The following is a 15,041-nucleotide window of genomic DNA, read 5'->3' as shown; positions in this document are numbered from 1 at the left end:
ATTATGGGTAGCGCTTGAAAAAGTTGTTTTTCTACTCAAAAGTGATCTGAGAGCAGTAGTAGATCTTGAAGGCACTATGTTTTTGGACTACAGCCCCCAGAATGCTCCAGTCAACATGGTCAGAGACCAAGCTACCTGAGGGATTCTGGGTTCCTTATGTAAAAAGAAAGCTTTTCTAGCCGGAGCAATGCAAGAGAGAGGGAAGAAAAGGGAAAGAAGAATTTCTGGTTTTGGTTCTATAGCCTAACAGTCATTAGTTGGTAGCTATGCTTTCGACAAAACAGAATTTAGATTGCACTTCTAGTTCTTCCCATGCCTCGATATTCTATTTGCATCACGTTGTGGTAATCAGCATGCTGTAATTGATAACAAGCAGCCAAAGATTACCATGGAGGTCAGATGCCTGATTTTGAACTGAGCCCTTTTTTTGCTTTCTGAGTACAGTGGGCCCTTGATATTTGCTGGAGCCCCAGTAGATACCAAAATTGATGGATGATCAAGTCCTATTAAATACAGTGACGTAGTAAAATGTTTTCCTTGAGATTAAATGGCAAAAGCACGTATGCTTTTTTGGAATTTTAACAACTATTTTCAAGCTGTGGATTGTTAAATCCATGGATATGAAGGTTCAACTGTATCTTGATTTTGTTCCAGCTAAATGTGGGTACCTTTCATGCTCCGGCTTTTAAAAAGGAAGATGGGTTTTACTGGACCCATAAATATGTTCCTCCCTACAGCAGCTGTTAATAGTGGCTTTTCCTGGTTTCTCAGAATATTTTCTAAGGCACATAGCTTTACTCAGTATCTATCAGGTTTGCTTCCTTTGGTCTGCTGCTCTAACCTCTAGTTCTTTCTAAAAATAGGAAGAAATTTGTGAATATTCGTAGATTCTTAGAAAAAACCCAAATACAAATTCCATAGTATATCAGTATCTCTAGCTGCTATCCTGTTTACACTTTGGGCCCTTTCACACTACATAATACTAGCACTGTAGCTTTATTTTAGCTGCCACGGTTACATCGTATGGAATCCTGAGGTTTGCAGTTTAGGGAAGAGTACCTTATAATTCCCAGCTACAATGCTCTAGAGCCTCACTAAACAACAATTCCCAGTCTTCTTTTAGATGCAACCATGGCAGTTAAACTGGAATCCTAGTGCTGTAATTGTGTGGTGTTAAAGGGTCCTTTAGGATGAGTTCAGAAGAACAGATGGAATGGAAATTCGAGTATGTGTGCTAAGAGTATGTGAAAAAATATGACTTTGAAATGTATACTGAATTTGTCTTCACTCTTTTCTCTAATAAAGCAGACCAACTTTCTGTCGGCACACTCAGCTCGGGATGAAGCAGCGAGACTGGAAGAACGAAGGGGAGTGATTGAATTTCATGTAGTTGGGAATTCCCTAAATCAAAAGCCAAATAAGAAAATTATGATGTGGTTGGTTGGCTTACAGAATGTATTCTCACATCAGCTACCCAGAATGCCAAAAGAATATATTACTCGTCTGGTCTTTGATCCGTGAGTATCTTTCTCCTGCCCGTGGGAACATAAAATAAGAAAGATGATACCTTTTATTGGTTGAACTAGTTTCAAGAAACTTTGAAGCAGTGTTTCAAACTATGCATGGTCTATGGATTCACTATTCAGAGACAAAAATAAGAGAGAAAAAGGAAGATGATGGAAATGTTCAACTTTCAGAGTGTAGTTTTAAGTCTCTGTAGTTTATTTTGATTTATGATAGACTGGAATGCGTAGGAAATGGACAAAAAAGAATTCATATGTCAGTTGTTTGCTACAAACATCAAAAGGTAGCTTCAATAGGCCTGACAAAGCTATGGTTAATTGAACTTTCAAACTAAGCACTAATATTTGTGTGAATTGATTCACTGGCATCAGTCTGTGATGATCTCTTCTAGATAATGCAGGAGTGGGGAAATAGTGGGCTTCATGCAGCCCCCAGCCATATTTTGGCAGCCTCTCAAACCTCCCTCAAGGTCCCACTCCCCCCAATTTGTTTATTTTTTTTTAAAAAAAAAGCTGTTTTCCTTCCAGAAAATGGTCAAAATGTTCCCAAACTGCTCCAGACTGTTTTGTTTGTTCCAGTCTCTAGGCCTTCAACAATCCCAGGGCCGCAAATGAAAATGGTTTGTTGGCAAATACAGTAATGCAGCCTGCCAGGTGAAGTATTGCCCACTTCTGAAATAACAAAGTCTTGCTGATGTTCCTCCATGGATAGAAGGCACTTATCAGTGAAATATGAATGATTTTGCCTCTCTCCCTTGCAGTCTCCTGCTTTCTCTCAAAATCTGCTTTGGAGGTTTGGTGGGCCCTTCAGAACAGTACTGAAATAGAAACAAAGCAAATGTTTGCTTGTAATGACTCAGAAGATTTCACAACTTGTTCAGTTATGACAGCCTACTATAAATTGTTGTTACTTTTTCTCAGGAAAAAGATTGCTCTTTGTGCATCTTAAATGTTAAACTATAAATTAATGCTGGAAATTAATTCCGTAACTGAGGCCCAAGATAGACTGCCCAAAAATGGTGGTCTGCAGCTGCCCGTTTTAACTCTGGAGGGACGCTGCAGCCGCCAAACCGCACAATGTCCCTCTGGAGTGAAAAGAACCCAGTTCTTCCGGGTTCTTTTTGTGGTGCCCAGGTTACGTTGTGAGTGTGCCACTGGCACACTCATGACGTCAACGACATGTGAACGCTGCACATCCCTTACGTCAAGATGGTGGTGCCCGTGTGGATGGGATGCAGCCGTTACACACTAGGATTCTGGACTGTGTGGTTGCCGCACAGTCCGGAACCCTAGTATCGCCACCGCCACGCCGCTTTTGGCCCATCTGTCTGGGGCCTAAGAGAAGTAGGAGCTTTGCTTGGATTGGAGGCCCCTTTGTCTCAAGGACCTCTAGTGGTCTTTCTTATCTACCCCTCCTCTTTTCTTTTTCAATTTGTGTGTATGCGTGTGTGTGTTAGTCTTCCTCTCTGGTCACTCTTCTCCACCCACTGCTGAGAGGAAATTTTTCTCTCTCTGAACTGTTTGAAGTGGCAAAGTGAGTTGGATGGGAAGCTGGCTGTGTAGCTGCCTTGAGCCTCTGTGGAAAAATGAATCTCCTAACCATGCCACACCTTTTAATCTTGATTATATCTTGAAATACATGTATTTATTTTCTATGCAGAACATAAAGTTAGCATCAGATGTACACATAAAATATATTTATGATTTAATACTGTTGTTATTATGGAGATAGTGCTGATTTATATGATGTACATAGAGTAGTTGTGAAACAGAATTGACACAAGGATGTATTACTGCAGGAAACACAAGACTCTTGCATTAATAAAAGATGGGCGGGTAATTGGTGGCATCTGTTTCCGGATGTTCCTGTCTCAAGGATTTACAGAAATCGTCTTCTGTGCTGTGACATCCAATGAACAAGTCAAGGTAAAGACACTTTCCCTAGCAATAGAAGATATTATTTACTGTAAAATATGAAAGTGCATTTGGATTCTGTAAGTCCAGATAGAATCGCAGTGTAAGAAGAGACCACGAGGGCCATTTAGTTCAATCTCCTACTATTCAGTCAACCCACTCCTGACAGATGGCCATCCTGTCTCTGTTTAAAAACCTCCAAAGAAGGAGATTCCACCACAGTGAGGGAATGTGTTCCACTGTCGAACAGCTCTTACGGCCAGGAAGTTCTGCCTAATGTTTAAGTGGGATCTCTTTTCCTGTAGTTTGAATACGTTGCTCTGTGTCCTAGTTTGTGGAGCAGCAGAAAACAAGCTTGCTCCATCCTCAATATTTATTTTATATATTTATGTATTTCAAAGATTTATATCACCTTTCTCCCACAGTGGGATTCAAGGATGATTACAATAATTTAAAAAGACAGAAGTACAAAAGATAAAAAATGATTAAACATTAATATTAAAACATAAGTTAAAAACCCATAGTGTAACTGTAAAAAGCATTTACAGCACACAGCACAACCCAAGTAAAATTCATCCATCAAATGCCTGCCTAAATAAAAATGTCTTCAGCTGCTGGCAAAAAGAGAACAAGGAGGGGACCGATCTAATTTCCTGTAGAAAGGAGTTCCACAGTCTGGGAGCAGCCACGAAGAAGGCTCTCCCGAGCCCTTAGCGACTGCACCTGCGAAGGTGGTGGAACTGATAGAAAGCCCTCTCCTGCCAATCTTAGTGCTGGGATTGGCTTGTAAGGGGAGATACAGTCCTTCAGATAGTCTGTTCCCAAGCCATTTAAGACTTTAAAGGTCAAAACTAGCACCTTGAATTCTGCCCAAAAATAGACCAGCAGCCAGTGCAGCTGTTTCAGCAGGGGAGTCACATGATCCCTGTACCCTGCCTCAGTCAACAGCCTGGCTGCAGCATTTGGACCTGCTGCAGTTTCCGAAACGTTTCCAAGGGCAGCCCCAAGTAAAGTGCATTACAGTAGTCTAGACAGGATGTAATCAAGGCATGGGTCACCTGATCTGACTTTTCAAGGAATGTGGCACACTTGTTTTAACTGTGCAAATTCACCCCTGGCCACAGCCGAAACCTCGGCATCCTCAGGTTGCACAAACTGAAACATATCCAATAACACTGGGCAAGCAGGGGCCATGGTTACATCTATCAGACTTGTATCAACTACATAATCTAAGTCGGAGCAAATCCAAGCGATTTCATCTGCAAAATACTGTGCAAACTCTTCACAATTTAAACATGGCTATTATGTCATCTCTTAACCTTTTCTTCTCCATGCTAAACATACCCAGTTCCCTAAGCTGTTGCTTGTAGGGCATGATTTTCAAATCACACATTATTAAAACACAGCCTTTCTCCTGCGTTTTGTTCAGTCTGTGTTCTACAAACATGCTCAATACTAAAATTATATGCCCCCTTAGTCCAAGGATGAATTCTCGGCTTTTGAAGCTTTAGAAAGATGGTCAGAGAAAAACTACTGATGGTCAAGAAGAGTATTTATTGTATTTTTATCTCAATCACCATGTCATTCTCTTAAAAGGTCTAGTTTCCCGAAAGAGCCAAAACTCCGCAGACACACATGCCTAAAAGGCATAAAGCAAATCACATGGGGGAAATTGGGTTTTCTTTGTCAGTTGCTGGCTAATAACACAGCAGTGGAAATCTTTATTCTGTATCCAGTTTAGTGTTTCTGCAGATTATAGAGGAGACAAAGGGGAGGGGGGACTGTCAGAACAAAAAGTAATAGTGCACTAGTGGGATTATTTTTTATCTTTGCTCATTTTAAACTGTCGTATACCTGGAGTCTATAAATCCTTTAAATAGGACATCTATTGTGGTGAAATGGGGGGGGGGGGGGACATGGGCAGCTTTATAATAGTGTGAGCTGCAAAGCTAGAACATTCCTGACTGAAATCTCCCTTCAGTCGTGAAATCGCTAAGCAGCCTCAGGCAAATCACTTAGCCTCAGCTTCCTCCTCTAATACAGGGATGCTAATACTGTTTCCTCTACCAAGATGGTGACATGATTACTGAAACAATAGAAGTGATGTACTTTCAACACTCTGGAAGTACACTGTATTAAGTCCAGGATTCAGAGACATACTGTATGCACACAGTGGAACTTTTAAAATCTCCACTTCCTCCTGGTTCTGATGTCTCCCTTCAGCCCTAGTTGCTTTATGGCATAGGCAGTGGAGGAGGATACAGAATGGCATGTGCAATTAAAAGGAGACGTTATTGCTTCAGGATTCTTGGGGTCCAGCCTCGTTTTTTAAATTAACCTTATTTTTTTCCTATTTTTTTTTAAAAAAGCAAGTTTTGAGTTGTTATTGCATTGCATTCCTCAGAAGATAAATTGTCCTAATGATTTTTATACAGGGTTACGGAACTCACCTAATGAATCATCTGAAAGAATATCATATTAAGCATAACATTCTCAACTTCCTTACTTATGCAGATGAATATGCCATTGGCTATTTCAAGAAACAAGTGAGTCGTCTCTTGTTTTTAAATTAAACTGTTTTTAAATCTGTAAGCAAATCAGATTGTAATAATGGGTTGGAGACTGGGGAGCAATTTCAGATGGTTGTTCATCAAATGAGGAGAGGGAAAAGGGCAATTTATCACTTGTCTCAGAAAAAGATTCTTTGTCAATCTGTGCTCTTGCTGCTTTCTTGTGGCATCATTTCATTTCTGTACTATTTTCCAGCACAGTTGTCAGGTGATTCCTCTATACTGCATGACATTTTCTCACCAGCCCCATATTTCCAGTATAACATATAGCATTGTGAATGATGAGAAAGCACTGCATTTAGTAGGGAGCTGTCCATATAACTGTAAATTCTTGTATTTCAAGTATTTTCCAACTTCTGGCTATGCTAATGTGAATTTGTCATGGAATTTTCTTTGCAAGATTTGTTCAAAGGGTGTTTACTATGGCCATCCTCTGAGGCTGAGGGAGCCTGACTTGCTCAGGGCCACCCAGTGGGGTTCCATGGGCTAAGTGGGGACTTCAAACCTAGTGTCCTGGAGTTCTATTCCAATACTCATCGTTATACCATGATAGCTGACTGTCCATGTAGATACTCATACAAAAGATCACAGGGGTGGTAATGAAATTCATTACTGTGCTGAATGGATTGGCATTCAGTATAATGGAACTCGTGCTTGAGGCGGGGCGGCGTGTGTGCACCGCAGGCATGCGTGCCATTCATTTAATCACCACATGGCTTCCACATAAACCGGAAGCCATGTATGGTGCGCCTGCATATGGAGCGGGCACACTGTACTTGTAAGTGGGAATGAGGCCATAATTATCACCTGTTTGGAACAGGACCTTTTATGTGGTGGTCCAAGTCTGAAATTTTTTATATCTATACCACTAAGTTACCTGACAATTTTACAATTTATTTATATATCATTTTAAATTTGTTTTTAATACTTTTCACATTTCTTTCATACTTATATTTCTAATGTTTGTCTGTTGTCTCCTGAACACTTTAGTTCTAGAAAATATTGCTAATAAATACATTTTCTTGGAAAAGACAGAAGCAGAACACCATTAATTTTATGCAGTATTATGAAGAAAGTTTGAAAAAGTATTTTAGGCTTAAATCTGAATCCTTTTCATATCTACTTTAGAGTTCAGTGGGAATTCATTCTAGCCCAGTGTATATAGAATTACAAGCTTAGAAAATATACCTAACAGGTAGAAAACCACTAAAATGGGTTAGCAATTTATTGATTTTTAAAAAAATATGGATTTTGGCGGGATATAGACCTTGTTTTGTTACACGAGGGAGCATATGTAAAACAAAGCGGGTTCTTCTTTCACTACCATTATGACGCCGCAGTGTGCCAATGGCGCACTCGCAGCGTCACAATGTCACCAGGACGTGCAGTCACTAGGTGTCCGTCACGTCAAAATGGCGGCACCCGTATGCACAGGGCGCCACCGTTTTGACGCCCTCGTAAGGGGCGAGGGGCATCTGAAAGTGCCGCCCCTTGCACGCCACAACAGCGCCCCAAAAGGCCCGTCTGTGTAGCGCCTTTGATACTCTTTGTGATGGATAACTTGTGCTTTTCTTACTGAAATGGCACTCTTGAAAAAAAGTATGGTGGTAAAATGCTTCTTTTTCTCTAGAAAGAGTGGGTTATATTCTCTATTTCTTGAAAGCTTGAAATTGTAATTTTATGTATGTGCTGTTTTCAAGGAGATAGTTTCAGTTTTCATGAGAGTAGCCCTGCTGAGTCTGTTTCTGCAAAAGCAACAAAAAACCCTTGTGGCACCTTAAAGGCACAAACAAGTTTTATTTTGCCCAACGTTCATGGATACTGCAGCCCAGTAGCATCTGATGGCGTGGGTTGGAGTCCTAGGACATGTATGCTAGATGGTGCTTGTTGGTCTTATCTAGCATTAGCAGCAGCAGCAGTAAGAGCCACCATACTTTGGCGGGTTGAGAGTATTTCTCTTTTAATTTCAGTGGCCTGTTTAACTGTCACAGGTTATTGTTTTTTCTTTTGCATGCTTTTTGAGGTCTCATTGGATGCATCTGCACTGCAGAAATAATGCAGTTTGACACTGCTTTAACTGCCATGGTTCAATCCTGTCAAATCCTGGGATTTTTACTTTGTTGTGGCACCAGAATTCTCTGACAATGAAAGCTAACTGTCTCACAAAACTACAAATCCCAGAATTCCATAGCATGGAGCCATGGTATGGTGTCAAACTGCCTTATTTATGTAGTGCAGATTCAGCCATAGAGGCTTCTAAATTATTTGCAGAATCCTTTATGGCCATTATGTACTAGGTAGCACCGTAACTGTGGTGCTATGTAGTGGATTCTGGCCAGACCTCCCCAAGCCCAACATATCAATAAACAGCCGCTGGGATTAGCAGGGTTCTGTTCCCTTGTCAATTGATATGTGGCTGCCAGACATTCACATCCCCTCCCATGATCTCCAGTGCAACAGAAAGAGGACGTCTGCTCAAATACCTCTCACACCAAAGGTTGCTTGTGTAAGGGGTGGGAACATCAGGCAACTAATTTTTGATCAGCAGGGGAATGCTGCTTAATGGTAAATGGTGTTTGCGGACTTTCAGTCTCTGTGTAACCACCAAACTAAGGGCCGTGTAGGGACTGTGAATATGCAGCTATTATGTAGCTATTTATGTATTTGTAACTGTCCAGCAGGATTCCTGCCCATATTTTTAGAGAGTCCCTGTGTAAAATGCAGGATGACTTGGAGAAAGATGCAGATGTAAGCTGCTTCTGGAGGAGACATTGCAGTGCCTAATCTCAGTTCAGAAATGCATCAGTTGGCAAATTGGGCATTGAGGTGTGCAAGTCTGGCTGTAGAATTTCCACCTCAAAGCATATGAAGGAAAAGTCATTTATGTGCCACCAAATAATCACAGTGGCTTTAGAAGTCTATTGGAAAGCATGTCACCAAAGTATTCTGACTCTTCTTTCCTCAGGGTTTTTCTAAAGATATTAAAGTACCAAAAGCAAAATATGTTGGCTATATCAAGGATTATGAGGGAGCAACTTTAATGGGATGTGAACTAAACCCAAGGATTCCATACACTGAGTTTTCAGTCATCATTAAGAAGCAGAAAGAGGTAATTTTATATATTAATCCACTGTTTATTTTAAAATACCAGTGTGTTAGTACCTGAAATATTACTGACAGATAAGGTTTCTAATTGCTTAGAAATACCCCCATTTTTTTCTTGCAGGTATGCAACACCAGTGAATAAAAGGATAACTATTATGCAGCTATGGAGGGGGCAGGGGCCATGTACCCTTCAGTGTGTCTGCCCCATGGGCTGGCTGCATGGCCTCACTTGACATGAATCGATATGACATGGTGTCACTTTCAGTTTTGTGTGGTGGCTGAAATACGGCCAATTCCTGCAGTCTGGTAATTTGGTGAGAGGCAAAAGGGCCCAAAGCAGCACATTTTTGCTGCAGTTTCTGTGTTTTAGATAAGTTTTTAGACCATTTATCATATTTCCTTTTTCTTTTTTAAAAACATTCTTGAGGGGGCTGAGGACTTTTGGGCTTTCCAGGGATGGCAAATCAAGTCTCCAGTAGCATGTGGCCTATAGGCCATAGTTTCCCTATCTCTGCTTTTGTTGATATGGAAATCTGATATAGCTTCTGAAGTATAAGTTTGTCTGGCCTGTATCCAATGGTCTTGTTGAATTAGTGGATACATACATTTAGAAAGGGCACAATCTGGATGTTTTCACTTGTGGAACTAATAGCAGAGATCTGATGTCTCCTGTCTCTGGCACTACTGTTTGCACCGTGGATTAACGTCACTAGCACTTCACTTTGGATCTAAGGTGCGTTACAGACTGCCGAGAAGCGGCGGTCTGCCGCTGCCACCGGTTGCAGCATCCGGGAACCGCAGCAGCCAAACGGTGCGGTTCCCAGACGCTGCCAAGAAGGAGTGTGAAAATCGCGCTCCTCCTTGCGGCCCGGAAGAGACGCCGTGAGGCGCTAGTCGCGCACTCGCGGTGTCACTTCTGCCATGCGGCATGCGGACGCACAGCATCCGCTACGTCAAAATGGCGGCAGCCGTGTGGAACGGCTGCCGCCATTTGTTACGGACTCTGTCCGTAATAGGAGTAGGGGCGTCTAGAAGAGACGCCCCTTTTTCATACTGGGACGTCCTGAGGACGTCTGAAATGGCGGTCTGTAACCCGCCTATGTTTCTGTTAGAGAAATTCTTGCAGATTGTATTGGAACCCAGACAGTGAATGTTCCACATGATTTTAAAGATCCAGTTGCTTAATCAACAATTTTGGGCTGTTCAGTAGAATTTTTGACAGAGAGAAAAGTTGAGTGGTTTTACTCTCTGTCAATCCAATTCACTACATATCTGTTCAGAAGTAAGTCCCTTCGAGTTCAGTGGGATTCATTTCCAGATTAGTGTATATAAGATTGCAGCTTTAAAAACCAAATCCAGCAGTATCATGCACAGAAGTGCTGGGAAATGTATAGCTCTAGATTTCTTCTGGACTGCAACACTTGTCTTCCCTTACTATTAGCTGAGTGATGGGAGCTATCATCCAACAGTGTCGGGGGGCGCACATATTCCCCACCCTCAATGTAGAAGTACCCCATGTATAGCAAAGTGTTGCCCTTTATATATTGGATACTTGTGGTTTCCAACCATATATTTGTCATGCTTTACAAGGCCCACTATCTTGTTCTTCAAGTAATTTCCAACTTAGTGCAACCCTAAGGCAAACCTATCATGGAGCTTTCCTAGCAATATTTAAGAGGCAATTTTGTCTGAGGCTGAGAGAATGTGAGTTTCCATGGCCAAGCAAGGATTCAAACCTTATTCTCCGGAGTCATAGTCCAGCGCTGAAACCATTACACTGTGCTGGCTGTCTCACTATCTTACCTTTCTTATTTCTAAACATACGTTTATACTTGACTACTCAGGAAATAGATATAGAAATAAGTTGTACAATTCTAATTTTTGTGCTGCTTTTGTTACAGATAATTAAAAAATTGATTGAAAGGAAGCAAGCTCAGATTCGGAAGGTTTACCCTGGTCTTTCTTGCTTCAAAGATGGAGTACGTCAGATTCCTGTAGAAAGTATTCCTGGAATTAGTATGTATCATTTTATCAATTATCTTTTGAGTTACATTTTTTTTAAATTACCTTTTTTGAAAAAAATCATTTATTGGCTTAGTTTAATTTTGAAATTGGATTCTCTTCTGTTGATGCAAGGTGGTTCTATAATTTTTAAATACTTAATAAAAATGCACAAAGCAGTTTAATTACACTAGAATTGTAGAGACTTTGGCATGCATTCTTTAGTCACAGGTAGCTTTTATAACTTACAGTACGCCTGGGTCATATGTGGGCACAACTTACGCAGCTTTCAGCATATGCTGAAAGCTGCTCTGGGAGCATGCTCAGCACACCCCAGAAGAGGTAATGGTGTGCGCGCTGCGCCACAGGCACGAGCCCCATTCTTTTTAATGGGGCTCGAGCATACGTGGAATTCTGGATCCCCCATGTAAGGGAAGGATCCACTGTACTATGTAATCAGCATTTACTCTGACTCATGTTTTGTGCTCTATTGTTGAATACATGTATTTTTTCAGTGTAATCCACAGCATGTTTACTCTAAAGCAAACTGTGTAATATAGTAAAGGTACATAAGATTGTTTCCATTTAGCATGATCCTATTCATATAAGGTGGCATTTCGAATTGTATAAGACATCTGCCCATGCAACATCTCCTCCTCCTCCTCCTCCTCCTCAAGTCAGTCTCATGCCTACCGTCCTTGCAGCTTCTCTTGAAGATTTGGTCAAGATACCACATGGGAGACATGGCTGCAGTGACTTAGCTACAATCTACCTCTCAATCGAACCTCTTCCCTGATCTCAATCGCCTTAAAATACCAGCCAGTCACAGCAACCAAAGGTGTTCTGTGATGTTGGCGAACAGGGTGCTGAAGGATGATACATCCAGTCCCTTCCCACCCATGAGCTGTACTGCAATCAGCAGCAGCAGCAGGGACCCCTGAGGGTCCCAAAGGCTTTAATAAATGGATATATTTTACTTGGCACCTAAATTAAATCAGGTTTGATGCCAGTTGGGTCTTCAACTCACAGTTGGGCTGCCACAACTGAGAAGGCTATCTCCCATACCTTCATACATTTTATTAACCTCACTAGTAGGACACAGAGGAGGGCCCCTACTCAGTCCTCAAATAGACATATATAGAAAGACGCTTCTTGGGAGAAAAGTTCTGAAAATGTGCATAGGAAAAACAGAAGGGGAGGGGAACAAATATGTTCATTTTTGTTCAAATAGCAGAAGTTCATGCCAGTATAACAAAGTATATTTGGAAGTCTTCTTCACTTTGAAGAGTAGCCATGTTGCAGGTGTTGGAGGGAGATGGGAGTACTCCTCCAAACTTCCCCAGCCCAGTGTCCCTCAATTGTATTGGACTACAGCACCCATAAACTCCCAGCCCTGGAATAAAACTGAGGGTGAGGTTCAGGTTCATACTAACTCAGTTCTTTTTTATCTTACCATGTTTCTTATTAAATGCTTTTGTTTGCTGTATAGGAGAGACTGGATGGAAACCAAGCAGCAAAGAGAAAGGGTGAGCATTGTTTGGATAAGAAAATGAAAAGTTTCTAGAATAGAGAATTCACTTGTACCTTTTAAATATTTAAACCTGCATCTGTTGGACAACTGGGATTAACAGAAGAAAAAGTTTTTGTAATGAACCTTTTAAAAATTTTGGCTGAAAGCATTACAGAAATGAATAAAACATACATTTCAATCTTGTCTTCATTTTATTTCAAGTAAAGAACCCAAAGATCCAGATCAGCTCTACAGCACTCTAAAAAACATTCTACAACAGGTCAAGGTAAATATTGGTTTCCTGTAAATGTTTTGAGACTTTTGATTGTGTGGAGCACTGAATCACAATATCATTTTTCTTTTCCAAAGAGCCATCAAAGCGCTTGGCCTTTCATGGAACCAGTGAAGAGAACAGAAGCCCCTGGATATTATGAAGTTATAAGATTCCCCATGGGTAATGCCATTAACCTTTTAAAACTAAGAGACTGAAAGATCCTTAAAGAGCAATATGCTCTTAAATTCAGTATACAGTGGAACCTCGGGATACGAAATACCCGGGTTACGAATTTTTCGGGACCCGAAAAAATCCAATTGGAAATTATTGATCCGGGTTACGAACGTTTTTTCGGGTCCCGAAAAAACTTTTGGTGCTTTTCGCCGCGATTTTGCACCAAATCGCGGCTTTTCCCCATTAGCGGCTATGGGGATTCGGCTTGCGAAAGCCGTTCGGGTTACGAAAGCGGCCGCGGAACGGATTACTTTCGTAACCCGAGGCTCCACTGTATAGGTTTGAACCACAAACTATGTGTGGAAGGAGGAAATGTACTAGCTCTGTTCTGTGAACTGTGCTGGTAGATAACCTCTTGTAGTGAAACTAAAAGTGACAAGATACACATACAAGAGCATATGAACTCACAAGCCACACAATGGTCTTGAAGAGTTTGTGTTCATTCTTCCCTCATGCAGTGATTTTCTAATAGGTCAGAAATTGACTTTTCACAAATAGGGGGGTTACAGACCGTCCTCAAGCGGCCGTTTTCCTGCCGCCGCCATTCGCTGTGGAGGGAAGCCCCAGCGGCCAGACCGCAAGGCTTCCCGGCGCAGCGAAAAAGGAGTGCCGAAATGGCGCTCCTTTTCAAAACACGGAAGTGGCGCCGCGAGGGGCAAAGCGCACCCTCGTGGCGTCACTTCCGCCGCGACACGTCTGGATGCTATGCGTCCAAGACGTCAAAATGGCAGCACCCATGTGGATGGGCGCTGCCATTAAGGACGTGCTCCGCGCATACTAGGAAGAAGGGCCGTGAGGAAGGTAAGACCCTTCCTAACCCTAATACGGCCCTTCCTAACCCTAGTACGTGCAGAGCGTGTACTTTATGGTGGTCTGTAACCCGCCTAGGAATCAGAGGCATAATTGCCTAGAGTAAACATGGTGCAGTGGTTTAAGTGTTGTGACTGTGATTCCAGATGACCATAGAAAAATCAGTGGGTGACTCTGTACATGTCACACCCTCTCAGCCTTAGAGGAAGGCATTTGCAAACCTCTTTGGAATTTGTTGTGCTTTCAAATTGCTTCCAACTAACGCTATCATGGGTTTTCTGTGATTCACCCAAGGTCACTAAGGCCCTGTGCAGACTAGCCTTAAAGGCCAGCTTGGGGTGGAGTCGGGGCGAAGTGTCCACATGATGTACGCCCCAAATCCGCCCCCAGGGTAGCATGACGCTGTACGCTCTACACAGTTCATGGCGTCATGACACCCATCTGGTGCTGCGTCCACACAACCCAGCATCGAAGGAGCGCCATAAAACCACGGAGCTGCTCTATCGCGCCCTTTGCAGGGCACAAAAAGGAACCATTTTTTGTGGCTGTTCTTTGCACCCTGCAAAGGCCAGATCAGGCAGAAATGGAGACTGCTGCAGGCCGCCCCTTAGGGGCAGTTTGCACAGCCCAAGTGGGTTTTCATGGCTGAGCTTGGAATCAAACCCTGATCTCTGGTTGCAGTCGAACACTCAAGCCAATACACCTTGCTGGCAGTGTCAACCCTTTTCTGAATAAGTCCTGCCAAAACAAAACAATAAAACCCTACATAACATAATACCATACAGACCGGTGTCAGAACTTTGGGGAGTTAAAAATAGAAATATTTTAAATAAGACCTTGATAACACCCACCCCCTCCCCTGAAATTTCAGGTTGAGTCTTATTGATATGGTCATGTTTACTAGTGTCCGGTTGGCGACTTAGTTCCAGCATAAGTTACTTTTGGGGGACAGTATGTATTAGTGGCTGGTAGTGAAAACCAAGCTTATCAGTAGATAAAAATGTCCTGTCAGCTCCCAAGCAGGTGGCGATGACCGTTGCCTGTGGCTCTTCTTAAAACAGGGAGTGCAATTTCAGGACGTGTGAAGGCTGGGAGTTTGG

The 15,041-nt window shown here is 42.1% G+C and overlaps 1 protein-coding gene across 3 annotated transcripts in view; it reads left to right on the top strand.

The window, feature by feature from the left end:
- Positions 1-15,041, top strand: part of KAT2B (lysine acetyltransferase 2B) — a 62,069-nt gene that overhangs the window by 44,551 nt on the left and 2,477 nt on the right. The window contains exons 10-17 of one of the 3 annotated variants that reach the window (XM_089532950.1): positions 1,309-1,517; positions 3,323-3,449; positions 5,873-5,983; positions 8,973-9,116; positions 11,014-11,128; positions 12,603-12,639; positions 12,846-12,909; positions 12,993-13,077. In XM_089532950.1, the coding sequence (XP_089389076.1) occupies positions 1,309-1,517; positions 3,323-3,449; positions 5,873-5,983; positions 8,973-9,116; positions 11,014-11,128; positions 12,603-12,639; positions 12,846-12,909; positions 12,993-13,077 (892 nt within the window). Of the gene's footprint in view, positions 1-1,305; positions 1,518-3,322; positions 3,450-5,872; positions 5,984-8,972; positions 9,117-11,013; positions 11,129-12,602; positions 12,640-12,845; positions 12,910-12,992; positions 13,078-15,041 lie in introns of all 3 variants that reach the window. The other 2 variants (XM_089532949.1, XM_089532951.1) reach the window with 2 other exon arrangements.

Source organism: Sceloporus occidentalis, unplaced genomic scaffold, assembly GCF_023333645.1.
Source record: "Sceloporus occidentalis isolate IW3139 unplaced genomic scaffold, rSceOcc1.0.p SCAF_7, whole genome shotgun sequence".
NCBI lineage: Eukaryota > Metazoa > Chordata > Lepidosauria > Squamata > Phrynosomatidae > Sceloporus > Sceloporus occidentalis.
The sequence above is the reverse complement of the archived record's forward strand: the minus strand, read 5'-3'. Positions and strand labels throughout refer to the sequence as shown.